Here is a 27,438-nt window from a genome sequence, read left to right as displayed (position 1 = left end):
CTCTACTGTTCTGAGTGTAATTCAGTCCAGTGGAATGGCATTACAGGACTGGAATTCTGATAAGCAAGGAGATACTAATACAAAACTGTATTGGCAATTACTGACCAGTGGCTTCTTTAAAAAAAAAATCATAGAAATCGAATATTTTCTATAGAAAGAAAAAAATCACAAATTAAAATGTATCTGTCAACACTCATGTTTGATTCTGGTATTAAAAATTTCTTGCTTTTTAAAGATAATATTATATATTCACTCTGTTTCATTGCAAGGGAAGATTTGGGTTTGATGAGCTACATCAGCCTGTGTGTGAACACAGGATTAAAGCCACACTTGTTATGTATCATTTCAGGAGCTACAGATTTGTATTGTTGACGAAAGCTTTCGCTGTAAAAGAACTGTGTCATTTAAAAGAACAGAAAGCCAAGTATGGTGTTCATCAGAATTATGGTACCAAATTCTCTTTGGTGCCTTTTGCTTACATGAAATATGTTACTTGTAAATACAATTTCCTTTTTTTTTTTTTTTAGAAACACCATTAAGTGCTTGAGAAAGCTTACATCATAAAAATTTATCTAAGAGATTAGCTAAAAGTTTTGAAAAAATGTGTTTGCAAATTCCCTGAAAATTGATTTAAAAAGAAAAGAGTTTTAAAAGCTAAATGGAGCAGGGACTCAAGGTGTTAGGCTGGTACTTCTATGTGGAGAAAAGCAAAGTGAAAGTGTATACAGTGTGTACTCTGCTGATTGGCTGGAGGACTGTCTGCCAAGTGCTGCCCCTCTAAGGTCCCCTGCTGATTGGCTGGAGGACTGCCTGCCCCTCTGAGGTCCTCTTCTGATTGGCTGGAGGGCTGCCCGCCAAGTGCTCCCCCTCCAAGGTGTGAGACTAGGGTAGTCTAAGTGCTTACACGTCTCCATAGGGCACCCATTAAGAAACACTAAGCCATACAGAAAGCAGCACAGAAAAGAAACATGTAGAAATATACCTACCAGGAATGATCTTATCAGGTCCATTTCTAGAAGTTATTTCTGTAAATTCTCTTAATATTTTGGCAGCCTTCTTTGCTTCTGATTTCAGATTAGAAGGTATTGGATTATTCACTGAAAGAGTAAAAAAACATACTGTAGTGGGGAAAAAGAATCTAGTTTCAGAATATATTTCAGCTTCACTTTTCTCTCACACAATTACGCATTTAAAGTCAAACTCCACCAAAGGGAATGGCTTCTGGTTCTCACTGATTACTCAGGTCTGTGTCCTCAAGCTGTGAAATCTTGCAGATAGCTAACACTAAACACTCAAACTCTCACGATTTATGAAAACATGGGATCATGGAATCCTAGGCAAAAGCTGGCTGGCCTTCTCTCCTCGTTAAGTATCTTCTCCCCATAATTATTTCAGTGTCAATAAAAAATATTGATTTTGAGAATTAACAAAAGATATACTTTATAATTGCTTTTAGTAGACATAATATTTGATACAGTTGGCCTTTCTCATTAGAAATTTTGGAAATGTCTGGCTGTCACAAGTAAAACTCTGGGATGCTCAGAAACTAAGTTAATAGGCCCAGTAATATATGCTAGCTCTTAACATAACATTTTACATTCCCAGCATAAACATGTTTCATTGTTATAACAGAATACATGCAACTCTTGAACTCCGAAGCAGGCTGGAGAAGGGGCACCACTCTCTTGTCTTGGGATGGGCAAACATAAGGCCAGGTGAGTTCAGCAGCTGGGGTCCTCATCTGATTGTCTATGGTCAAGTGTTTTAGATGGAAACTGCCGATGACATCCATGCCACCACTTCGCCTGGTAACCTGACATTGGGAATGACCAAGTAGTATGGGGGAAACCTTTTATTTATCAAAGTCTAGAGCTATCTAAGAGCACAGTACAGATGCATATTGGCAGCTGGTAAGCTTGGACTATGTAATTTGTTTTAGAAGCAGAAAGGGAACCAGAGTCATGGCAGAGTCTTGTTTGTCTTCCTTAGAAGATAACTGTTTGGTTCTTTGTAGCCCAACACAAGGTCATTAGTAAGAATAAAGTTATGGGAAAGTCTATCAATGGCATTTTGGGGGAGAGGGTGCATTTCCAGTTTGCAAAAGCAAAATTAAGTGTATATGTTGTGTATGGTATTCTTTTTAAACCAGTATCCTCACAGTATGTATGGTAATGTGCATTTTTAACTCAATTTTACTACAGAATATTTAAATACTGGTTCTCAAATTTACCTGTGTAGCTGATGCCATTTGTACAAGAGTCCCATCTCCTTTAAACAATTCTGGTTTGCCTTGCCCATCTGCAGCGTCAATAAGATTTGTTATTCTCTATCAGTTTTATCTGTTTGAATTTCATGTGTGAGAAAAAGGGTTTTACCTTTCCCAACTACCTTAATACATAATAAAACAAGTGGGAGTCATATATGTTGGGCAGAGATCAGAAGCCCATTTATTTTTTCTCCTTATATATGTGAACACCACAATATAGTCTTCTAACTAGTTTTTTTTTTTAATAAACAGGTTGTTTCCAGTTTGGAGCTATCCCAAACTAAACTTCTATAAATATTCCCATCATGGTCACATATGCATAAATGTTTTATTTCTTTTTGATAAACATCAATAATAGAAATTGCTAGTTCATAGTAGTTCATAATAATAAGTGCATGGCTAATTATGTTTCCAAAGAGTCATCTAAAGTGGTATTTTATTCTTTTACCAGCAATTCCTTGGGGGCTGGAGAGATGATTCAGTGGCTAAGAGCACTGACTGCTCTTCCAGAGATCCTGAGTTCAATTCCCAGCAACCACATGGTAGCTCACAAACATCTGTAATGGGGTCCAATGCACTCTTCTGGTGTGTGTCTGAAGACAGCTATAATGTACTCATATAAATAAAAATAAATAAATCTTAAAAAAAAAAAAACGAAATTCCTGACAGAGTTAGCGACTTCACATCGGCAACACCTGCATGGTACAGACTATTAAATGTTACGTGAGCAGCACTTCAGTGTAGATTTCTCACATTCCTGGCAAAGTTACAAACTTGGCTTTACTTATTTCTATTTCTTCCTCACCGCCTCCTCTCCCCCCGCCCCATATTGAAAATAGAGTCTTTACCCACATAATATATCCTGATTATAGTTTCCCTTTACTCTTCTCTTTCCAGTTCCTCCTCACTCCTCTCTCATCCAGATCCACCCCTTTCTGTCTCTTAGAAAAAACAAAACAAAACAAAACAGGTTTCTAGTCAATAATAATAAAGTATAACAAAATAAAAGATAAAAGACCTGGGAGAAGACAAACAAACAGAAGGGAAGGAACCCAAGAGAAGACATAAAAATCAGAGATCCACTCAACCATATACTCAGGGATCCCATAACACCACTAAACTGGAAGCTATTATAGATCCACAGAGGGCCCAGTGCAGATCCAGGCAGGTCCTACGCATGCTGCCCCAGTCTGTGAGTTTCTATGTGCTTTGAGCATGTTGATTTAAAAGGCCTCATTTTCCTGGTGTCCACCATCCTGTCCAGCTCTAAAAGTCTTTCTACTTCCTCTTCCTTGGGTTTCCCTAATCCATGAGGACAGTGGTTTGATGTTGACATCCCATTTGGGACTGAGTGTTCCAAGGACTCCCAATGTCTGCACAATGTCTGTCTGTAGGACTCTGTATTTGTTCCCACATGCTACAGGAGGAATTTTCTCTGATGATGGTTGAGCAAGGCACTGATCCTTGAGTATAGCAGAATGTCAGGTCTACTTTCTAGTTTCTGGTTCTTGGTCACAAAGGCAGTGCCAGGTATGAGTACTGTCTTGTGGAGTGGGCCTTAAGTCAAATCAGATATTGTTTGGTCAGTCCCACAAGCTTTATGCCACCAATATCCTAGCATACTTTGAAGGTAGAACACCACTGTAGGCAAGAGTTTGTGGCTGGCTTTGTGCTTGCTTCATTTGGGAAGTACAGAATGCCTTCCTGTACCAAAGATACTAGAACCTAGAAGCACAAGCTCTATGTAGGTACAAGCTCAACTATTCCACGTTCAGTGAATTGCATAAGTATTGTCTTCAACAATGGGACCTTGCTGTCAGTTTGTGGAGAGCAAACTATTATCTTGGCATCAGCTTGGGATTCCCATGGACTTCTTGTTGGCCAACAACCCAATTAGATGGTAGCTGAATCTTAGTATTGGAAACTTCACTTGGTGACAAGAGATGGCCTGATGTGATTCTGTTTCCCCCATTCTTAGTAGACTGCACTTAGATTACCTTCATATAGGTATATATTTTAGGAAGCTTCTACTGTATTAGGTTTCCACACTGCCCCTCAAGTGGCTCCTAACTTTAACTGTATTTCCCCATACTCCCTCTCCATCCCCACCTGATCCTGTTAGCCCAGTCTCCATCCATAACTATGTATTTTACTCCATTTCGAATGATATCTATCTGCACCCTCAAGACCCTTACTTTATACCTACCCTTCGTGTGTCTACAGATGTTAGCTTGCTTATCAATGATATAATAACTAACATCTACAGATGAGAGACTATTTGTCTTTCTGGGTCCGGGATAGCTCAGATGATCTTTTTCTAGTTCCATCAATTTCATGTCATAGTGGTTATACAAGTTTGTACTGCCACCAGCCGTGAATGGGTGCTCCTGATACTCTGCACAGTCACCAGCATCAACGGTCATGTGCTTTCATTGATCTTAGCCATTCAGGTGGGTTAAAGATGAAATCTCAAGGTAAGTCTTGATTTGCATTTCCCTGATGGCTAAAAATACTGAACATTTCTTTAAGTGTTTTTCATCCATTTGAGTTTTCTCTATAGAGAATTCTGTTTTAGATCTGTACTCCATTTTTTACATTGGATTATTTGTTTTCTTGATATTTAGTTTTTGAGTTCTTTATACATTTTGGATATTAGTCCTCTTTAGGATGTAGAGTTGGTGAAAAAAAAATCCCCAATCCATAGGCTATCACTTTATGTAAATTACAGTGTTCTTTGCTGTATGAAAGTGTCTCAGTTTCATGAGGTCCCATTTACTAATTATTAATATTAGGGCCTGTAGGAAGGGTATTCTGTTCAGAAAGTCACTTCCTGTGCCAATGAGATGAAGGCTATTGTGAAAGGTGTTGCTTTCCTGAGTTCTTTCTCAGTCTGATTGTCAGTTGTACATGGATGGGTTGCTGATTTTTGTGAGTTAATTTGCTATTCAGCGACTTTGATGAAAGTGTTTATCAACTGTAGGAATGTCCTAGTAAATAAAGATACTTTGACTTCTTCCTTTCTAATCTGTATCCCCTTGATCTCCATCAGTTGGTTCTCTTATAGTTCTAGCTAAGACCTCAAATACTGCACTGAATAGGTATGTAGAGTGGGAAATCTTGTGTTGTACCTGAATTTCTCTCCATTTAAATTGATGTTGGCTATGGGCTTACTGTAAATTCCCTTTATTACATTGACATACATTCATTATATCCCTAAATCTCTTCAGGACTTTTATCATGAAGGATGCTGAATTTACCAGAGCTCTTTTCTGCACCTAACAAGAAGATTATGTGGTTTTTTTTTTCTTTCAGTTTGTGAAATTACATTTGAAATGGTCAATTAATTTATCAGTTTATGCATGTTGAACCATCCCTGAATCTCTAGGATGAAGCCTACTTGATCATGGTTGATGACTGCTTTGAAGTGTTTTTTGGATTTGTTTTGCAAATATTTTACTGAGAATTTTTACATGTATTTTATATGAAAAATTGGTATGTAATTCTTTTTGTTGGGTCTTTAGATGGTTTGGGTAACTGTGAACTTTTAAGATGAACTGGCCAATGTTCCTTCTATTTCTATTTTGTAGAATAATTTGAGGAGTATTGGGATTAATGCTTCTTTGAATGTCTGGTAGAAATCTGTACTAAAACAAGGCTTTGTTTGTTTGTTTAAGTATTTTTTGTTGTTGCTTTGGTTTGTTTGGGAGACTTATAATGACTACTTCTATTAATATCACTGTGGGCTATAGGTTTGTTTAAATTGCTTATGTGATCATGATTTAACTTTGGTAAGTGGTATGTATCAAAAATTCTATCATATTTTTTGTTTTTCATTTTTAGCTTTTCCAACTCAGTGAAGTACAGGTTTTGTTTGTTTGTTTGTCTTTGTTTTACAGTGTGTCCTTATGATATTCTGGATTTCCTTGGTGCCTTTTATGTCCCACTTCCCACTTCTAATTTTGTTAATATGGGTATTCATTCTCCACTCTTTAGTTAATTTAAGGCTTTGCAATCTTATTGATTTTCTCAAAGAACAAACTCTTCACTTCATTGGTTCTTTGTATTGTCCTCTTTGTTTCTATTTTTTTTTTTTTAAATTTCACCCTGAATTTGATTATTTTTCTGTTCATTCCCTTTGGGTGTGATTTCTTCCTTTTGTTCTAGAGCTTTCAAGTGTTCTTTTAAGCTGCTAGTATGAGATTGCTCCAATTATTTCATGTAGGCACTTAGTGCTATGAACTTTCCTCTTAAAACAGCCTTGTGTTCTATGAATTTAGGTATGTTGTATATTCGTTTTCACTCAATTCTAGAAAGTGATTTCTGTCTTGACCCACTTTTCAGTCAAGTTTCCATGAGTTGGTAAACTTTCTTTCTTTCATTTCTGTGGTGGTCTGATAGGATACAGGGTGTTATTTAAATTTTCTTGTATCCATTGAGACTTGCTTTGTATGCTCTTGCTATAGATAATTTATAGATCATAAATTAATGTCACCAACAATCAACTCTCAAAACCATTAAACGTTTTAAACAAACAAAACCAAACATCAACAGAAATATAAAAAGGGCACATTTGGGAAAAGGGCATCTAGAAATGGCTTTCTAAATTTTCATTCTGTGTTAAACCATGTCCTCAAATTTTAATTTACATGGGTTAATTTGCTAATTTGATAAAAATTCCATTATAAATCAAAGAAATAAGAACACAACTAAGTTAATACTGTTTTTAGAATAGTTGATAAAACCTTACCACCCCTGCCCGCCCTGCCTCTGCCCAAAGGTTAAGTCTCTCAGGAGGCTCTGAGATGCTGCCTTTCTTGAGATGCACAGTTAAACACGCTGTTGACACCGCCTGCCTTTGTTTCTAGATCACTGTAGTCTTTCTGGGGCTTGAGCTTTGACTACTTACTTTGTCGTAGGGAGACCAAGTTTGTCATATCATAAGTCGCAGTCCATGTTCCTAGCTAGACCATTAATCTCCTTAAGCAAAAATTACAACCAAATTATCCATGTGAACCCCACTGTTCCCCCCATCTCCCCAAGGCTTTGAATGGGGACAAAGAACTGGAAGCAAAGGGCAGAAAAATCTTTGCTTTGTACCTGCTTCCCAGAGAAATTGAGGGAAATGTTGGGATAGGAAAAGATCACAGATGCATGCTTTGTGCATGTCAGTAAAAAAAAAGGGGGGGGGGAATAAGTGAATGTAATGGTAGAGTCCTGCGACTTCACAATACTACCTGCAAATGTGTGAATGGACAAGGACTCTTAGTCACAATGTATCAATTAAAAAAAAACAGAGTAAATGTAACCAGAGTTTTAAAGCTATTTTTCTTTGAAAGGTAAAAAAGAGAAAAAACAAAAACCAAGGTAATGTTGACTTATTTCACAGACATTGAACACAATGAGCCAATAACCAATTCTCCTTAGTTAAGATGCAAAAAACAGGATGAATGTTATCACTTAGTCTATTTTAACCTCCAACATAGCAATTTGCAAACAACCAGATGCTACTATGGTATTTCAATAACAGGCCACAGAGCAGAATAAAACAGCACCTTTAACCCAGCCGTGTTATTCTCTAAACTTTGTGTACAAGTGAACTAACTCATTAGTAATCGAAACATTTCCTCATATCTCAAGGAAAATACCTGGGCCAGCAGGAATACAGAACCTGTTCCCTTGGTAAACACAGAACAGGGCAAGGCTTCTGCCCCAGGGCAGGGCATTCCTCCAGATGGAGGTGGTTCCTTCAAGTCTTTCTTCCCTGGTCTGCCTTGGCAGGGCAGTAGTAACATCTGTTGAAAAGAAGCCGGCACATTTTGCCAGGGGCGAAACCTGCTCCCTATTGTTACCTACTCCTATTGTTCAGAGCACTAAAAGAAAAAACCCAAAAAAACAATAACCAAACCAAAACAAAAAAACCATACAGGCACTATGTACTAGAGATGCAGCAATCAAATTACCCTCCACACCACCCCTCTTTGTAAAGTACTGCAGAACCAAAGACACTTTGTCAAAGTCCTGACATCTCTACCTCTGGAAGCCCCAAACGCATTTGAGCCCCTCCCCTAGGGACGATCCCTTCCCAGAGATCACATTCCCACAAAGGCCCTACACAAACCCCAAATCTGCACCTCCTTCATCTGTGTCAAGTACACAGGATGCCCATTCTCAAAACAATTTGAAACCAGAAGATGATAAAACATCAGATATTAGGGAAAAAAATAACAAAATGAAAGTCTGTCTTCAAAACTGGAAATGCAGGAGGAATTTTTTTTTTTTTTTTTCTGCACTGAACCGGAACGACTATGGTTAACAATCAACCAAAACCTTTAGCCAGGAGTGTAGAAACTAATCTTGAGTTCTGAGGATTTACAAAAGGATCCGTGCAGTATGATCTTGGTGGATGTGCCCAGACAAACCCAGAGACTTGACTGTTTTCTCTCCTCATTCACAACGCCCATCGCAAGAGGAAGAGTTGCTGCGGTGCCGACACGCCCCAGCCGCTCAGACCCTTACTCACTGGTGCCCGCCGCTCCTCTCCGTGCCCGAGCTCCTCACTCCAGTCCAGGAAGAGGGAAGCGTTCTCCTTGGTCCGCCTCCCCGACAGGACCCGCCCAGCGGGCACACACCTGACCCAGGTAAGGGAATAGGTGTATGCCCTGTTTTTGCCAAAGCGATCACTGGTCCTATACCCTTGCTCAGAACGTAGCTCATCTGCGTCCACCCGCCTCATTCCTTTGAAGCCTTGTAAATCACCCCCTCTTCTTAATCGGGGAAACCCACTGCTAAGTACCGTGGCGCGGCCTGGGGTCGGTGGTCCAAAGGGGTAACACTTAGCTTGGAAGGGCGGGTAGCTCCGATCGGAGGAGCCACCCTAGGAGGCTCTACAAGCCGCTATCCTTGAGTTCATTGGCTGCCCTGGCACATCCTAATCCTCCCTGCTCAACACCGTGCCACCCAAGCTGCTCTGGGGGTCGCCCCGCGTTCACCCCGCCCTCACTCCTTAGACGTGCGACCAGGGCAGAGCTCGGAGGGAACGCTAGCCCGGGCTGCCAACCCCAACGCCTCAGCCCCGCCCTCTAGGCGACTTTTGGCCCCGCCTCTGGCGGCGTACGAACGTGGGGCGGCGGACTGCGCATGTCCACGGTCAGAACCCTGGCAGTGCGCATGCGCCTCGTCCCTACGCGGTTTCTGGGCGCCAGGGTCTGCACCGAAACATGGCAGAGGTTGGGTCCAAGTCAGTGCTGTTCGTGTGTCTCGGTAAGGACTCGCCGACTTAAGGGTCTTTTTCTTTGGGACCCTGAAGTGCTCTCCCTGTTAAGCTTCCGAACAAGAGCGCTGGGCGGAGGGAAGCAGATCAGAAGGCCTTGGTTGGGCCCGTGTTTGTCTGCCTTTTTCATATGCATCCCCCATCTTCTGGTACTCCTCTGAACCCGAGATCTGTGTAATTTTTGTCCCAGATTATGCCCTTCCCAAGCCCATGTCACCCTCCCGAGTGCCCTTCAACCACAAGTCTTTGTGTGACTTCTCTCTCCCAAGCCCGTAGACCCCCTCACTTGCTCCTCCTCTTTTAAGTCTGAGAGTCGCCCATCATCTGCTTTGGCAGTTACTTCCAAATCTCTGTGCTGAAAAATATCCAACCAAAACAACTTTAGGGAAAATAGATTTGTTTTGACTCAGTTTTAGAGGTTCAGGCCCCTTTTGAATGGTTGTTGATTCTAGGCTTGTGGTGAGGCAAGGCATCATGGTCCTTCAGGGTGGCCAGAGCATGAATCCTGTGGACGGGAATCACAGAAGGGGAGACATGGAGGTAGAGAGGTTAGCCCCAAGAGCACGCATCGGGATGTATTTTCTTCTGCTCAGCCACACTTGTATCTTTCATTACCTTACAGTAATTTCCTCATATTGTGAATCTACTGGGTTAAACCATTGACTAGGTCAGTGCCCTTATGATCACATCCTCTGGGGATACGCCATCACCGACGTTCTGAGAGTTGTCTTCTTTTATTAATCAGTCAAGGACTCGATGACGGTTAATCATCATCCCTGTCATTCCCTCATGCTCTTGTCCGTCACCTAACTTGCTTTTCTTCCTTTGAACCCTCTCACCTGCTAACTGGCCCAGGTGGCCATATCTGTAGACACTCTAAGCTGGCCCCTTCTATTAGAACAGCTGGAGTTCTTGCCGGAAACACCCCCCCCCCCCCGTTCCCCATTGTGCCAAGGTGAGCCTAGGTTACAGGAAGACCATTCTGTGACAGGTTTGTTGATGTCATCCTTGAGTCACAGTTGCTGTGGTTCTCAGCCAGTCTCTCTTCTTTAGGTCTCTCTGAAACCTTGGTTTTCAGTCTCTAGGACAATTACTCATGCCACATGAAAAACAGTTTTGTTTTTAAATGAATAATCTTTCAAGTACCTTCTAACACAGAATTTCAACCTTGATTCTCCTTTACATAATATGCAATTCTTTCTTTTTTCAGAGTTCTTGCCTCCGCCCTGAGGGGCAAGGGTTAAATTGTCAACAGTCCAGCTATTTGTCTTTTGTCCTCTGCTTTTCCTACAGAGTGACACTCCTCTTTAGGCTAGAAGTCTGCCAAGACTTTCTGTCCACCTCGCTTTATCTTTCCCACCCACCTGTGGGGACTGCCCATAAGAAACTGTTGCTGTCCTATGCCTTGATGGTATGGTTAACTTTACTGGGTACCTTAATGTTGGGTTTTGCTTGAAAAGCTATATGTTTTATAAAGTCAAAATGAAGGAAAAAAAGTCAAGGATTTTTTATCCCCAATTTTTATCCCCAATCTTAAAATTGTACATGGTAACATACTTTTATCATCCCCACACTAGGTAGATAGAAGTTGTTGGTTTCCTGAGCCTCCTGGCCAGCCAGCCTATCCTGCCTACTAAGGTTACTCTTAAACTAGTAAGACCAGACCATTGGTCACTTCTTTTTACCCCCCACCCCCAGAGAGATATTTTATTCCATAAATTGCATTTTTATTTGACAGCCTGTTGAGCTCTTCGGAAGAGTTATCTGTCTTGTGGGCAATAGCTTTTTTCCTTTATTTTTCCACTTTTCAGTACAAGGTAATGTGTGTGATAGTTGCAAGATATCTGTACTAGGTAATTTCTATGAGGAACAAAGTAAAACTTTGGCCTTATTTCCCCGTTGCTGCTTATAGTTATCTGTGCTGGCATATTGTACCAATATGACTTTTAAAGGAAGTTCATGCTTGCATATGTTTGACGTCAATATAATTCAGTATTTTGTTTTTGCCACTGGAGGTGCATGTAGTGGTGAACACCACAGATGAAGTCCAGCTGTTCTGAAGCCAGTACTTTCTAGTCACCATCAGTCAAGGAATGCCAGTGGCTTCATACAGTTGGTGAGGTGTTCACTATGAGCCAAAGCAGAGTGGGAGCAGGGTGTAGTCTGTAGTCAGGACTCATCTGAAGGTGAGCAGAGACATGAAGGTGGCGAGGGGCCTGTCTCTACTCAGAAGACAGAGCATGAGGTCTTCAGGTAAAAGTTGTAACCAGAGAAGTCATGGTTTTGGAGACCAGGCAGCCTTTCTCAGCCCCGATTTCTTTTCCTGTGGGTACCAAACTTGGATCGTTCTAAATACGAGAAATGAGATCCGTATGTACAGCAGATACTTTAGGGCAGGGATCTACATCCGCTGTAAAGAGCTGGAGTGAATCCTTAAACTTCATGTGCTGCAAACTTAGTGTAGCCATAGCTTGGTTCTGTTCAGTAGAGCTCGTTCCTGGATACCAGCATTGGGACTTGATAGAGTTTTCACGTATTACAAGATTTTCTGCATTTGCATTATTTTTTAATGACCTAAAACTAAAAATTTGGTTAACCCTTTGGGCTGTATGGAAATATGGTAGGCCAAGAATGGTTATTTCTGGGCCCCTGTTTGGAGTCCAAATACCATAGGAAGCTGTATGAAGACTTGGGTTTGCTCTGAGTGAGATAAGCCATGAGAGGTCTGGAGCAGAAATGGGGAGGGATATAATTTGTTCCACCTGCATTGTGGAGATTAGGCTGCAGGAGACCCTGGGAGAAGCAGGGACAGCCTCCGAAGTTAGATGTGTTGTAGTCAGTTGCTAGCCTAGGAACATTTGAGGATGGCACAGATGCATTCTCCCAAGAGCCCCTTTGGAGCACAGTGAAAGCTCTGAAGCTGGATGGGACCCAACAAAGGCAGGTATTATCTCAGCCCTAGTCACAGTGGTCGTAAGAGAAATAAGGCCATGTTTAAGTTTCCAGGACTTGTGGAATTGTGGAAGTCAAACCATAAAGTGTTCTTCTTATGGCCAGTGTACTCACTCTTAATGTATATATGTATGCTTTTATTTATTCATTTTTGATGGGGTCAGGGGTCTAACCTAGCCCTGTGTTTTTTTAATAACATTAATTTTAATAACATAAATTGGTAAGCTAGAGGCAAGTTATTAGTATTGAGAGTTCCCTTCTATTAATGTTGTAGGTGTATGATTTGTAGTCTCTGTAGAGATAGGGTACTTTTAATCTATACCTACATACCTTTAAATACAGCTATCTGGGGGCAGGGTAGGAGTGAATATGCTCAAATGATGAAATGGCCCACAGTTTTACAAAGAAACAAGACTATTACTTCGTATTTAATGATAATTTTTCTTATATAGATGTCTTGCCTTTTATTTTTACATGCTAAAATATTACACTTTGGTAACTTCTAAACTTCCAGAATAATAATGTTTATCCTAACCTGCTTACCACTATTGGCTGTTTTGCCTGGATATGTGGTGATGTGCCAGAAGCCTTTTGGTTAGTGAAACAGTGCTGATGGTGGTCTTTACAAAAACAAAACAAAACAGGGCTAGGAAGAGCTTAATCAGTAAAGTTCTTACCTTGTAAACATGAGGGACCTGGGTTTTATTCCAAGAACCTATGCTTAAATAAAAGAAAAACAAAACAATAACAACAACAAACAAAAATTGTACATGGTAACATACTTTTATCATCCCCACACTAGGTAGATAGAAGTTGTTGGTTTCCTGAGCCTCCTGGCCAGCCAGCCTATCCTGCCTACTAAGGTTACTCTTAAACTAGTAAGAAACCCTCTCTCAAAAAACAAAGTGGACAACTTCTGAGAAGTACCACCCCTCTTCTCTGTATACATCTGCACACTTGCACCCACACAAAGACAGAAAAACCAGACAGAAATTAGAATGTGGAAAGGAAACCTTCACAACCGGGACTAGCATATGGAGGACATTTAAAATGAGTTCCTGTCTTAGCTTTAATGGTTAATTGATGAAACTGTTATTACTATTAAACACACACACACACACACAAACACACACAGAGTCTCTCTCTCTCTCTCTCTCTCTCTCTCTCACACACACACACACACACACACACACACACACACACACACACACAAAGAAGCCAAGTACATAGTTTTGTAGATATGGAAGGATGTGCAGTCATGGCAGGAACTGGTCCAGGGACCAGAGCATCCATGTTTCATCACATCTTAGAATGTCTGGTTGTGCATCAGAAGCCAGGAAATTTTGACCTCTCACATACAGTTTCTTTCTTGCTTTTTTTTTTTCCTTAATGTTAAGGCTTAGGTGATACACCCAAATACAGTGTTTTGTCTTGCTGTGTACCTTAAACAAAGTCTCTCTTAGCCCATGCCTTCCCACCTCTTGTTCCTTAAGCCAAGCACAGCTCCTCTGATAGGACATAGAACCTATAACTCCTCTAGTTTCTTGTTAGAAATCTGAAACCTAAAAATATTATCCCTCTTCTTAAAAGTCTGTGTGTCAGAGTTGATCCCACACAAAGAGGAAAGCGTGAGACACAGACCTCACGAGCCTCCTACAGGTCTCCCTGCATTTGTTTCATTAGGCCAAACTGCTTCGTTCAGTCTCAGTTCTTATCAGACTTAGTCATAAAACTTGACAAATGGGAGTGGGATAGTTTTTTCCAACTCTTTGCCTCTTCAATCTGAAAGCTTTCCTGTCAGATAAACTGATGAAATCTTCTGTGTTTTTCTCATATAAACCTGCTTATCAGAGCTGTCTGGGGGTGATTTAAGCGTGGGTGGGTGAGCATAGGACTCACACCTTAGACCATTTCCCATTGGCTTTTTCATGTAACCTCCCAGAGTGTCACTGTCTTCCACCCTGAGCTTTTCTGAACGTCCCACCTTGTAAGAGGAGGTTTTATCTTAAACAACTTTCTATCTGCAGGCCTACCATAGTATTTGGCTCAAAAGTAGTAGGCATACAAGATAAATGTGTTTGGTAAGCCACATTGTTGGAACCTTCAGGTTCTCCCTGGATGCACCAAGTACAGACTTGGCGTGGGATTAGGGCTCCATGTCCCAGGCCCTGCCTTCTGTGTCTAGACGAGTACAGCCTTCAGGTCCTCCCACGGTGCTATTTAAACTTCTTATCCTATGGACATCAGCTCAAGCTTAGATTCCCTGGCATCTCACTTAGCTTTGTGGAATCTTTTCGTTTCTCTGGTCTCATACCATTACAGCACTAGTTTATCCGCATTCATTGTTGTTGTTGTTGTTATCTTGTGCCTTGTGTCTTTTCAGTGTACGAGCCTGTCTCTTTCTTTATCTGCTTGCAGAGCTAAGGTGTCATTTGTCTTTCTTGGTGTAGCAAGGAATTTGGTTCTTGACCAGATGGGCTCTTAGAAAGCCATCCTTGATTTCCCTGGTATTTTCTTGGAGTGATGGAGTATCTGTGAACAATGGAGGCCCCATAGTTTGTGTTTTTGGGGGGACTCATTTGGGTCCTGAGTCATTACCCTCTCGCATTTAACTAGGAGCTCTGAATATCAGTAATATGCTGAGCTTCCTAGCTTGGCAGTAATACTCTCAGCATATTGTCAATGACAGGAGGGTTAGGTGTCCCCAGGGACAAGAAGACTTCATATTTGGTTCCCCCAGAATACATTTTCCCTTCTTCCATCTCTCTCCAATCTGTATCTTTTTATGAGTTTTGACTATACTGCTTATCTGAATTCTATGGTCATTCTAAGGAATCACCAAACCCAGCAGTTGTGGGAAGGGAAGGCAGATTTGTAGCCAACTAGTATGGCTGACCTATCTGTTGATGTCAGAAGTTGGGGCAGGTGGGGCCGGCAAGAGGAACCTCCCTGTTCCTCCAGCTGGCTAACTCGTGGGGACCATAGGCTTCTTGGGACAAGGCTTTACATATGATTACTTAATAAAGCTTGTATTGAATTGCCTTGTGTTTTGTTTTGAAGTATTACTAGTCTTTATTATATATGGTATACTTAAAAATACCTATTTCCTTTCTATTATACTTTATTTTAAATGTAGCTGATGACAACTTACTTCATTGATTTCAGGATTTGGTCTTGGTTCATTGCTAGTGAAAATTGATTTGGGTTTTACTTGCTTTCTTGCTGTTTAGTTACCTCAGCCATTCTGTCAGGACCATGAATCTGGTTCTGTCAGGGAATTCTGTACTGTCTTGCCAACCTTAGATGCAGGCATTGGGCATCCACTTTGGGAGTAATCCACTCAATCTTTGGGCCAGGAATTTGTATCTACCTTTCTGCCACAGCTAATAACCTCTATCTGTCTTCTCCCTCTCTTTTTAAGGTAACATTTGCCGGTCACCCATTGCAGAAGCAGTATTCAGAAAACTGGTAACTGATGAAAAGGTTTCCGATAATGTGAGTACCATTCAGTAGTGTGCTGAGTCCAGACTGAATCCCTTTGGACAGCCAGGTGCCAGAACACTTCTTTTCTCTCCTGCAGTGGAGGATAGACAGTGCGGCTACATCCACCTATGAAGTGGGGAACCCTCCTGACTATCGAGGGCAGAACTGCATGAGAAAACATGGCGTCCACATGCAGCACATTGCACGGCAGGTACCGTACTGCAGCTTGACATATGTTTTGTGTTACAGTGGGCCATTGACAGCAGCGCCGTTTCCGACTGGAACGTGGGCCGGCCCCCAGACCCAAGAGCTGTCAGCTGCCTAAGAAATCATGGCATTAGCACAGCCCATAAGGCAAGACAGGTAGAAAAGATCTCGTTTAATTTCTACTACATAGAATCCCATAGCTTGAGAGTCTGACCACCCTGTGTGTTGCAGCATGTATTTGGTTGGGGGCGACTAACTTGCGGCCTGTGTAGTTGTGGAAGATTTGGATGACCTTGGGTAACGTGTTAAAGTGCAGATAAAAGTCATAAACCATAGTGAGACAATGCTGTGAGCCAGACTTGGCTGTGCTCTTCATTTTGTTACCATGTACAGACTCTTTGGCTAGACATTTCTGCTTATGGTACTAGTTTTTTAGTACACATGTCTTTTTTTGCTTTAAAGTACCTTAAACATACAGCTGTAGTGCTGTTGTTAACACTTGTCTGTCTGGAAGACTGGAATTAAAAACAAACTCTTTAGTTACAGGCGAAGATAGTTTTGTATCCATATTACCAGAAGATGGCAGCCTGATGTATTTCTTTGAGTTCCTTATTGAAATTAAGTTGTTCTTTTATGTTGTTTTTAACAAAAACGTTCTCAACTGTTGTTTTTTATTACCTTTGGTTTTTAGTTCCAAAGCACTAGTGAAGAATACTTCGTACGTCAGTGTCACGTTTTCCTTATGTTCTTTCTCTTTACCAATTGCCACACTTTATGCAAATAACTATTTTAGTACAGTTCTTAACATGTTATTTTTCTAATCTTTCAACTTAGGTTTGTAAATGGCATATGGTTAGGGTGCTAGCTCTTGAACTCAGAGTAGTGTCTTGGGATAGGAACTTTTAGCATGGCCGACTGGAGAACCGCCCCTGCTGGTCCTGTGTGCTCACGTGTCCCCGTTTGCAGTGTCATCAGCTTCCCCATGGCCTGAGTCCATCATCAAGGTTGCGTGGCTGCTTCTCCCCTCTTGTGCAGCGGTCCCTCCCAAGTTTCACTGTGCGTTTTAACATTATAGGAGTAGGATCATTTGCGCTTTGTTTTGTTGAGTCAGGGTCACACTGGCACTTGAGGCAGTCCTCGTGGTTCAGCCTCCTCAGGCTGGAATTGCAGGTCTGCCCCATGTCCCTGGCACAGCAGTGGAGGGCATGCACATGTGGCATCTTTTCCATGTCGCTGCTGAGTGTTACAGTAGTTTGCCCTGGGCAGGGTTAAGTGCTGAATTGTTCTTCCTTTTGTACCTCTGCTGGACGCGCGGGCGGCTTCTGTTGTGAGAGTCTGTGGGCAGTGGCATCGCAGATGGAGCCATCTGATGGGTTCATAGCCAGCGTCTGTACCTATACCTCACCAAATGCACAGAGCATGTCTTCTTGTCTTTAAGAAGTGTATGTGTCTATTGCATATGCCAGCAAGATTTTGCTGAAAGGACCCTGATATAGCTCTCTCTTGTGAAGCTTTGCCAGTGCCTGGCAAACACAGAAGTGGATGCTCACAGTCATCTATAGGATGGAACACAGGGCTCCCCAATGAAGGAGCTAGAGAAAGTACCCAAGGAGCTAAAGGGGTCTGCAACCCTATAGGAAGAACAACAATATGAACTAACCAGTACCCCCAGAGCTCGTGTCTCTAGCTGCATATATAGCAGAGGATGGCCTAGTCGGCCATCAATGGGAGGAGAGGAACTTGTTCCTGCGAAGATTATATGCCCCAAATACAGGGGAATGCCAGGGCCAGGAAGTGGGTGGGTTGGGGAGCAGGGAAGAAGGGGTGGGTGGGTATAGGGAACTTTCAGGATAGCATTTGAAATGTAAATGAAGAAAATATCTAATAAAAAAAAGAAGTGTGTGTAAAAAATTGATGGTATCTCTACTTTGTTTGGAAAATTTATCTGATTGATTGCTTTTGCTGATATTTTTGTTTTTTAAATTTTTTTACCAATTTATTGACATTTATGTTTCCATACTTTAAAAAAATTTTTAAATTTATTTATTTATTTACACTCCACATTTTATTCCCCTCCTAGTCCACCCTTCAACTGTTCTACATCTCATACCTCCTCCCCGCCCTTCTGTCTCCATGAGGATGTCCCCATTCCCACCCCCTCACCCCACCTGACCACTCAACTCCCTGGGGCCTCCAGTCTCTTGGGGGTTACTTATATCATCCCTGATTGAACCCAGACCCGACAGTCCTCTGCTGTATGTGTGTTGGGGGCCTCATACCAGCTGATGTATGCTGCCTGGTTGGTGGTCTAGTGTGTGAGAGCTCTCCAGGGTCCAGGTTAATTGAGACTGCTGGTCCTCCTACAGGGTTGCCCTTCTCCTCAGCTTCTTTCAGCTTTTCCCTAATTCAACTACAGGGGTCAGCAGCTTCTGTCCATTGGTTGGGTGCAAATATCTGCATCTGACTCTTTCAGCTGCTTGTTGGGTCTTTTGGAGGGCAATCATGCTAGGTCCCTTTTAGTGAGTGCTCCATAGCCTCAGTAGTAGTGTCAGGCCTTGGGGTCTCCTCTTGATCTGGATCCCACTTTGGGCCTGTCACTGGACCTTCTTTTCCTCAGGCTCCTCTCCATTTCCATACCTGTAGTTCTTTCAGACAGGATCAATTATGGGTCAGAGATGTGACTGTGGGATGGCAACCCCCTCACTTGATGCCCTGTCTTTTTGCTGGAGGTGGGCTCTACAAGTTCCCTCTCCCCTCTGTAGGGCATTTCATCTAAGGTCCCTCCCTTTGAGTCCTTAGTCTCTCACCTCCCAGGTCTCTGGTACATTCTGGAGGATCCCGCAACCTCTTGTCTCCTGAGGTTCAAGGTTGCCTGTTTCTATTCTTTCTGCTGATCCTCAGGGCTTCAGTCCTTTTCCCCTCATCCAACACCACATCATGATTCCCCCCATGTCCACTTTCCCTCTCAGCCCCTCCCTCCGCCCTTGTGATTGCTTTCTTCACTCTCCCAAGTAGGACTGAGGTGTCCTCACTGGGGCCCTTCAGCTTGTTGACCTCTTTGAGTTCTGAGGACTGTATCTTGGTTATTCTGTACTTTTTTTTCTCTTCGTTTTCCTTTTGGCTAATATCCACTTATTAGTGAGTATGTACCATGCATGTCCTTTTGGGACTGAGTTACATCACTCAGGATAATATTTTCTAGTTCCATCCATGTGCTTGCAAAACTCACGATGTCCTCGTTCTTAATAGCTGAGTAGTATTCCACTGGGTAAATGTGTAAATACATTTTCTGTATCCATTCTTATGTTGTGGGATATCTGGATCATTTCCAGCTTCTGGATATCACAAATAAGGCTGCTATGAACATAGTGGAACACATGCCCCTGTGGCCTGGTGGGGCATCTTTTGGGTATATTCCCAAGATTGGTATTGCTGGGCGTTAAGGTAGATCTATTACAGTTTCCTGAGGAGACTCCAAAAGTTTCCAGAATTTTTGACTTCCAGAGTGATTGAGTGGCTATACTAGTTTGCAGTCCCACCAGCAATGGAGGAGTGTGATATGTCTCTTTTTTTCTGGCTGTTGGTTTTTCCTCTGCTCTCCAGTTCAGCAGCTTTGTTGTGGGAGACCAATGCATGCTTTTTGAACTGGGACTTGATGCTTTTTAACCAGTTTTTTGGAAACTAGGCTTTTTTTTTTTTTTTTTTTTTTTTTTTTGGAGAGGCAGCTTTTATATATATTGGACATAAAAATCTTTCTGTTCTTCTCTCCTGTTTGCATCTTATTACTCTGTTCTTATTGCGAGGTTTCCTGCTGACCAGATCTCTGTTCTGCTAAGGTTCTTACTGACAGACTATCTTAAGTTTTATTTGATCTTCTTGTAGTTGTAGATTTCTGGTGAAACTTAGCCTCTTACAGTTTTCTGGCCATCACACTGTTAACTGTTATTTTATAATTATTCCTTTGACAGTTTCATACTTGTGCATAGTATATTTGCTCCTATTCACTTCTGCTTTCTTTTATCTCCTTCCCCCTCCCCCAGGTTCCTTCTTCCTGACAGACCTTTCTCCTCCTTTTGTGTGTGTGTCCTTTCATCCCACAATATGCAGATAATTAGCATTATCTGCATGCCTATGATGTGAGGCTGTTTACTGGACAGTAGGTAACTTACCATTGGCTACACCAGGGAAGAAAAATTATCCCAACTAAGGGTAAGACCTCATGAACCCCTCCCTCATTCTTGCCAGAATATTGATGGGCTCCATGTTTTGTAGGGAACAAAAGTTGTTGTGAATTTACAAGTGAACATATTCTTAGTATTTTAAGTAATGTCTGCTAATGCCTTTCTGGGTCATTTCTGAGCCTTCTCTTTCCTCTTTTTTGGAGAACTGGGAATTACACCCTAGGTAGAGCTTGGTACGAGCTTATATTGCATGTGATGTGCTACTGAGCTGTTTCCTCAGCAGTATTTAGTTTTTATTTTGACAGTTTCACTTTAGCCTGAGCTAGCCTTGAATGTGATTTTCCTGCTTCTCTTTCATAAGGAGCTGAAATTACAGGCCTGTATCACTAGGCCTGGCAAGTTGGCTTTCTTCTTGATTTTTCTGTGTGGTACCCTTTTGGTGCTGTGTAAATAATCATAGTTCCTTTGAAAGATCACATTTTTACCACTGTTGCTGTGAGGATGCTGGTAGATGTTTTCAGATGCAGGGTCTCAGTAGGATTGCAGACTGGTAGTACCTCTGAGTACCGTTCTGCTGCTGGGCCTCAGGATGGCATGGACTGCTCACCTGCAGGGCCGGAGCAGCTCACAGCATAGAATGTGGGCTTTTCTTTACTGAGCGCACATAACTTCTCATTGGTCTCTTGAGCTTTTTGCTCTGGCAGGAGAGGGCTTGGTCAGGTCAGGTGGAACAACCTACATATATAACTCTTATTTTCTGGGCCTGTGCTCCTCCAAGCTTCACTGTCCTGCCAGGCCTAACCCCAGTTTCTTCTCCATTGTCCCAGGCATCCAGGCAGGTAGGGCCCTGCTTTTCCACCATGGCCTTTGCCTGGCTTTCTTTGCTCTTGAGGAAGCTTCTAGGCTCTTCAGATCATTGGTGTCCTGGTGGTCCTTTGTGCAGGACTCAGTGTGTGTGACTGCTAGTCTCTAGCCATTGCCTAGGACTCAGTGTGTGTGACTGCTAGCCTCTAGCCATTGTCTAGGACTCGGTGTGTGTGACTGCTAGCCTCTAGCCATTGTCTAGGACTCGGTGTGTGTGACTGCTAGCCTCTAGCCATTGTCTAGGACTCGGTGTGTGTGACTGCTAGCCTCTAGCCATTGTCTAGGACTCGGTGTGTGTGACTGCTAGCCTCTAGCCATTGTCTAGGACTCGGTGTGTGTGACTGCTAGTCTCTAGCCCTTGTGTAGGACTCAGTGTGTGTGACTGCTAGCCTCTAGCCATTGTCTAGGACTCGGTGTGTGTGACTGCTAGTCTCTAGCCCTTGCCTACTCAGATGTGGTCTAGTATCAAGCACTAGTACTCAAGAGTGATCCACAGGTCCTTTGGAAGCATTCCTAAATTGCACATAGCTTCACCTTACATGGTGTATCCTAATATAACCCAGTACAGAGGCAAGTAAGAAAATCTGTCTGACAATGCCATTTCCTGAAGTGAAAATTAAAAATATCTGTGGGCTAGAGTGATGTCACAGTGGCTAAGAGTACTCTCTCTTCCATAGGACAAGAGTTCACACACACACACACACACACACACACACATGTGGGTGCTGGGAACTGAACCTGGGTCCTTTGCAACAGCAACACATACCTTTAACCACTGAGCCATTTCTCTAGTCCTGGGTTTTCATCTTTTTAAATTAAGAAAAATTTGATTTTGTTATAGTTTTAGCAGTGATAAAACCTCCTAAATGGGCTGTTTGGAAATGGACTTGAATGCCTCAGGGGTTAAAGATCTCTTGCCTATAATGACTTGAGAGAGAACTCTGGGAGGGTCCAGGCAGGGCTCACTCAGATCAGCAGGTAAGGTCCACCTATACCCATTGAGTTCCTATACTCAGTGGGAGGTGACCTGTTATCTGTGGCTGTATTCCTGTCAGGCTGCTCTAGTGAGCCAGGGTTCTCAGAATCTTGGAGAAGAATCTTGGTTTCTGTGTTGCTTTTCTAATAATAGGATTAGTTTGTCCTGAGTTTCACTGTACATTTTCCATGACATAAAGTTCTAGCTGCTCTTCTTTCTCAGTTATTTATCTATTTAAAGTATAGAATAGAGTTTATTAGGGGTATGGGAAGAGGAGTTAAGAGGGTAGTAGAGGCAGAGAAAGGGGGAGGGGGAGAGAAGAAAGAAGAGAAGTAGAGGAGGAGAGGCCAGCCATGAGCACGGGGAGAGAGGGGAGAAGGGGATGGGGACAGCGGGAGGAAGGGAAAAGCAAGAGCTAGAGAAAGCAAGATAGCAAGAACTTTCTCAGTTATTTTAAAATCCAAAAATCCTGTGTGGTTTGACTCTGTAAGTCATTAAGCAGTACATTTTTTTAGGACAAATTAATTATAATAAGCCAAACTTAATGCTAAGATATTCCTCGTAACTTGAAAAAATAACATTTTATATGATAGTATTGGTTTAATGTCTTTGAAATAAATTATGAGTCTTGGGATATTAAAACAATACAGTCCTTTGTGATTATTTAAATGCTGTGCTAATAGTATATGGCCATGCGTACTAAAAGCTAAAATGTCTCATTTTTAATAGAATAACAAGCAGGTGACCATTTTTATTACTGTTTGGTTATAGTCATTGTTCTTTTAACCCAGGTGTTTCCTGGGTAGTCAAAATCTAGAAAGTAAATTTCTTCAACTACATTTAAGGGAGCTTATGTCTTAAACTATGTGGTGCCAGAAACAAGTACATGATGAAGACCCCCAGGATCTTCCTATGAGCTTTAGAGGGACTTGCACTCAGGGAGTCTTTACCCTCTGAGAATCAGTTAATCTCCCTCTTCTGAGGCCCTGTGTCTCTTCTCTGCCTCACTTTCCTGGAGAGTATTTATTCTTCTTCATAGGGTGGCCTCACGAGAACAAAGATCTGTCCCTTAGTTAATCTGTATCCCCAAGGCCTAAGGCAGTCATGGAATGTTGAATATAGTGGAGGTGACTTATGACGCCAGTTGAGATTACATCTTACTGAGGGACCAAACTAACAACAAACTTTTTTATGTCCATGTTTTATATTTCTGATTAGTTCAAAGAACCTTTTACAAAATTATTTTGCAATAAAGTTTTAGAAATAACATTGATTGTATTTTAACTTGAAATGTGCCCTAAATTGTGTATTTTATTAAAATTTCAGTTGATAAGTGAACATAGAATTAGGTTAATGAGTTAACATGTAATTACATGTTTTTTTTTCAACTACAGTTTTGTATGGATATAATCACTGCTTTTTGACTTTTTAATTGTAGATTACAAAAGAAGACTTTGCCACATTCGATTATATACTATGTATGGATGAAAGCAATCTGAGGTAATCATATATATTTGTTTGTTTGTTTGTTTTTTTGATAAAGGGTTTCTCTGTCTGCCCTATAACTCACTCTGTAGCCCTGGCCTTGAACTCGGGTATACCTATTGCTGCCTCCTGAGTGCTAGGATTAAAGATGACACTATCATGTCCAGTGTATGCAGTACTCATACTTTACACAGTAGCTCTGTCCTCTCAGTTGTGTTCTAGGCCCAGCAAGTGCCCAGAATAACTTTCTAGTGTCTTTACAGTTTTTATGTACAAGGTTGATAACAACCTACAGAGCTATTCAGGAGGGCAGGGAGACCAAGTGTGGTTATCTTAGAGCTCTGTTTACAAAGGTGTGTCTTCTAAAAGAGACAGTGCAGCCAGTAGATGAATGGCCATGGAGACCAGTGGGTTTGGGGCTCTAGGTGTGGAGGTGATGCGTTCGTTGGTCACTGATTCCTTTACTGCTGTAACAGATGAGGAGTCTCTTGTATCCTATTGCTGTATAGTTGCTGCGCTCCATGGCAATAAGTCTGATAAGACAGACCTCACTGAGTTTATGGTTTTTGGGCTAAGCAACACTGATGGGCTAGGGGTTAAGTAGCAATGATTGAGTCTGTAAAACTGAGGTGGTCTGCAGGTCCAAACCCCTCATCAGTAAATCTACTTTATTACCAAGGAAGAAATTGAGGAACTATGGACTAAAATCACTTCCCTAGGCTCCTGGGACGAATGGGTTGGGGTATAGAAGAGCGGCTGCCACCGTGGCCTGCATGCTCTCCACTAAACTTACTTGCCCAACCACACTCGGTCCTGGCCTCGCTCAGCTGTCCTGTACTGAGTCCATCTTCCTCCTGTCTTCACTTGCCCTGAACATTGTCCAGCCTGCCTTGGGATGTGGTACACATGGTCTTTTGAGTCCTTTTCTGGCATTTTTATGGATCTGAAGTGTTATCATTTTTGGGATATCAAAATACATTTTACAGAAGAAAACTTTATTATTTGAGTTAAAGATACACATTTTGAGTATCAGAATCAGTACACTGTGGCATACAGCTGCAGGACTCCCATAGGTCTGCAGAGTGTTCTGTTTCATTTCAAATCAGGTTGCACTGTTGTATTTTGATAGGATATTTCATAAACCCTGAGCAGATGTCCCTGTTTAACTTAAAACCATAGATCAGAAATCTAAGTTCATGTTTCGATTTTACAGAGATCTCAATAGAAAAAGTAATCAAGTTAAAAACTGCAAAGCTAAAATTGAGCTACTTGGGAGCTATGATCCACAGAAACAGCTCATCATTGAAGATCCCTATTATGTAAGTCCCTGTCAGGTTTGGAGCCTCTGTTAAGATGGGCAGGATGTATTCAGTGGTATTAAATGAGCAGGATGGATTCTGTTGTATTAAATCTGTGTTTGGGTCTTCGGAGGACACTGTCATCATAAACCATTGCTGGTTTTTCTTTTTCTGTCCTTGCAGGGCAATGACTCTGACTTCGAGGTGGTGTACCAGCAATGCCTTAGGTGCTGCAAGGCCTTCCTGGAGAAGACTTACTAGCTGGTCCTAACCACCACCATTGAGCAGCTCATTCATCAGTACTGTGCCCAAGGGTGGTGGCAGTTCTTAGCCCCATACCCCACCTCTCTTTTCAGCTGACTTATTGTATATCTTTAAAATAATTGTAGGTGGAAATTAGGCATATGTTCAAAAGGATAAAAGCATTTGAGTCAGACAGTTCGAGATGTGGCTAAGCATTCTTAGACTAACTAAACCTTTGACCTTGCCGCAATTACAAAACAGTGGAACAAGCAAATAGGGAACAACAACAACAACAAAAAACCCAGTAAAGTAAGAGTGACCCAGAAGGTCCAGGTCAGCCTCTGAGCTCGGCAAGCTTGGGTAGCCGGGTCTAAGTAGAGCGTGTGCATGACCAGCACCCAGTGTGCCATTTGCTTGCCGTGTACCTCTCTACTCTAGACTCTCATTGTGACAATATCTCCATTCACGGCAGCCTTCCAGTTAGCACTGGCAGAGTTTAAGCTCAGACACACTGAGGGTGTTGAGGGATTTGAGAAAGGAGACGCTGGATGTGCTGATGGGCCTGGGACTCCAGCAGGCCGTCCTGGGCTGGACAGTGACACCCTGTCTAAAAGGGGAACAAAAATAACAACGGATGGGAGCAGCAGACGGATAAAGTTACCATCTTCAGTCTTACTTGGTTTTTGTCTGCTTTCCTGAGCTTTGTTCTTGTTTGAGCCAAAGTAAGTGTGCTTAAATACTGGTATGTGTTTGTAAGTGTTCTCTCATCAGCAATTTACAAAGTTTTAGGCAAGCATGAGTAATTTTGGTGTATTTTCACCTCAAATTTATATGAATGTATGTCAGAAAGGAACCTGAATTCAACTGGGAAGTTATCAAATACAACTGAGATACAAATCCAGTGTCTGCCTGCTTCTTACTGACAAGTGAACAAGATACCTAAATGTTGCCTCCATGTGCCTTTTTCTTTGCTTGAGTGTGAGGCTTGGGCTCTCAGCCTCTGTATTAGAAAGTAAAGTGATGAGATGGATACACACAATGCTGTGTTGGATGGTGAGGGGAGTCTAATTGAGAGACTCCAGGCACTATCCTTATCCTTGGGCCTTCTTCATGTAGCTAGTGCTCCCTACCCGCTTCCCAGCTGAAAAGGTGGTAACTGTCTGTTTTAGCCTGTCTTAGCTCTCTGGTCACTACTGGTGAGCTCCAGTCATGCAGAACGTGTAGTTAGAAGACCCATCCTGACGTCTGAAAGGAAGCACAGAGACCTGGGAATATGCAGGTCTCTTCTTGGCCAGGGCCCCCTCTCTCAAAGGAGGAAAGCTTACACCTGACTCTTCCAGAAGAAAGCAGCTATCCCAGCACCCTTTCACAGAAAGGCCATGATGTCCCAGCAGAGGCAGACACTTCAGCTGCCTTTTTCGGGCTCCTGTGGGGTTTTGATCAGAGTCTTCACTAAATTAAAAACTAGGAAGGGAAAGGACAGGTAGTCAGCCACAAGGAGGAACTGGATTAAGTTAAAGCTCTCCACCCTACTTCAGTGCTTGCTTCAGAATCTCAGATTTCTCTTTCAGGTCATAAGATCCTATTGTTTTCTTGAAATTTTACCTGTATACCTTACACACAGATCCTTGGAATGTCAGGTTCTGCTTTGTTCTATGGCTGTCCCAAACAGCACAGTGTGTTTATAAGGGCTCACGAACAGAGAAATTAACTTTTTACATTCAATCAAATTACATTTGTTTAAAATATAGCCATTAAATTTAAAAACTGTTCTCAGGGTGCTTCTTGGTGTGACATTCTCTTACAGTCAGGTCGAAATGGTAGATGTGGAGTATTGATGGCTAAATGAGACCAAGCGATCAGGAGTTTATGTCATTCAGAACTTAGTCACATCTACTATATATATATAGTGAACAATGTGTATGTATGTTTATATATACATATATTCTGAGCCATGACATTGTTATTTAAGAGTCATTCTGAAGACTGTTCATTATTCCAAACACTTCATTTATTTCCTTGTATTTATTCACAGTATTTACATATTGTACAATACCTGGAATGTACTTTTACATTTACAGAGGACAAGTGGGACTGGCCTTGGCATAGCCACAGATACATATGCCACTGTTTTCAACACAACTGAGGTTTTTTTGGTTTTCATTAAAATTTTTCATGCAGTTCCAAACTATACTTTGGGATTTTAATTGTAG

General features: G+C 41.9%; 2 protein-coding genes across 6 annotated transcripts in view; one reads left to right on the top strand and one right to left on the bottom strand.

Moving 5' to 3' along the window:
* The window catches only part of Sh3yl1 (SH3 and SYLF domain containing 1), a 47,443-nt gene extending 38,367 nt beyond the window's left edge, over nt 1-9,076 (bottom strand). The window contains exons 1-2 of one of the 2 annotated variants that reach the window (XM_021179031.2): nt 8,787-9,076; nt 987-1,097 (exon numbers count right to left, since the gene is read on the bottom strand). In XM_021179031.2, coding sequence (XP_021034690.1) covers nt 987-1,097; nt 8,787 — 112 coding nt within the window. In that variant the 5' untranslated portion in view covers nt 8,788-9,076. Of the gene's footprint in view, nt 1-986; nt 1,101-1,728; nt 1,808-8,786 lie in introns of those variants that run through there. The other variant, XM_085830276.1, reaches the window with a different exon arrangement.
* Nucleotides 8,619-27,416, top strand: Acp1 (acid phosphatase 1). 4 transcript variants are annotated; one of them, XM_085830278.1, is made up of 6 exons: nt 8,619-8,904; nt 15,910-15,983; nt 16,221-16,334; nt 23,638-23,699; nt 24,898-25,003; nt 25,166-27,416. In XM_085830278.1, exons 1-6 carry the CDS (start codon nt 8,670-8,672, stop codon nt 25,241-25,243), a joined length of 669 nt encoding a protein of 222 aa, XP_085686404.1. In that variant the 5' UTR covers nt 8,619-8,669; the 3' UTR covers nt 25,244-27,416. The 4 variants fall into 4 exon arrangements, with proteins under 4 accessions (XP_085686404.1, XP_085686403.1, XP_021035083.1 ...); XM_085830277.1 differs by lacking the exon at nt 16,221-16,334 and adding an exon at nt 16,069-16,182 and having other exon boundaries at nt 8,621-8,904; XM_021179424.3 differs by lacking the exon at nt 8,619-8,904 and adding an exon at nt 9,397-9,526.
* Nucleotides 27,417-27,438: the final 22 nt, after the last annotated feature.

This window comes from Mus caroli, unplaced genomic scaffold (genome assembly GCF_978045245.1).
Source record: "Mus caroli unplaced genomic scaffold, Mus_caroli_1 scaffold_14, whole genome shotgun sequence".
NCBI classification, from domain to species: Eukaryota; Metazoa; Chordata; class Mammalia; order Rodentia; family Muridae; genus Mus; species Mus caroli.
The sequence above is the reverse complement of the archived record's forward strand: the minus strand, read 5'-3'. Positions and strand labels throughout refer to the sequence as shown.

What these genes read in the sequence shown, in the direction of transcription:
- Acp1 (XM_085830278.1), top strand. Translation starts at nt 8,670, where the DNA reads ATGTGCCCAGACAAACCCAGAGACTTGACTGTTTTCTCTCCTCATTCA. An exon ending in CGGGCACACACCTGACCCAG is followed by an intron (nt 8,905 to 15,909) that starts GTAAGGGAATAG and finishes TCTCTTTTTAAG; the next exon opens with GTAACATTTGCCGGTCACCC. An exon ending in TCATTGAAGATCCCTATTAT is followed by an intron (nt 25,004 to 25,165) that starts GTAAGTCCCTGT and finishes CTGTCCTTGCAG; the next exon opens with GGCAATGACTCTGACTTCGA.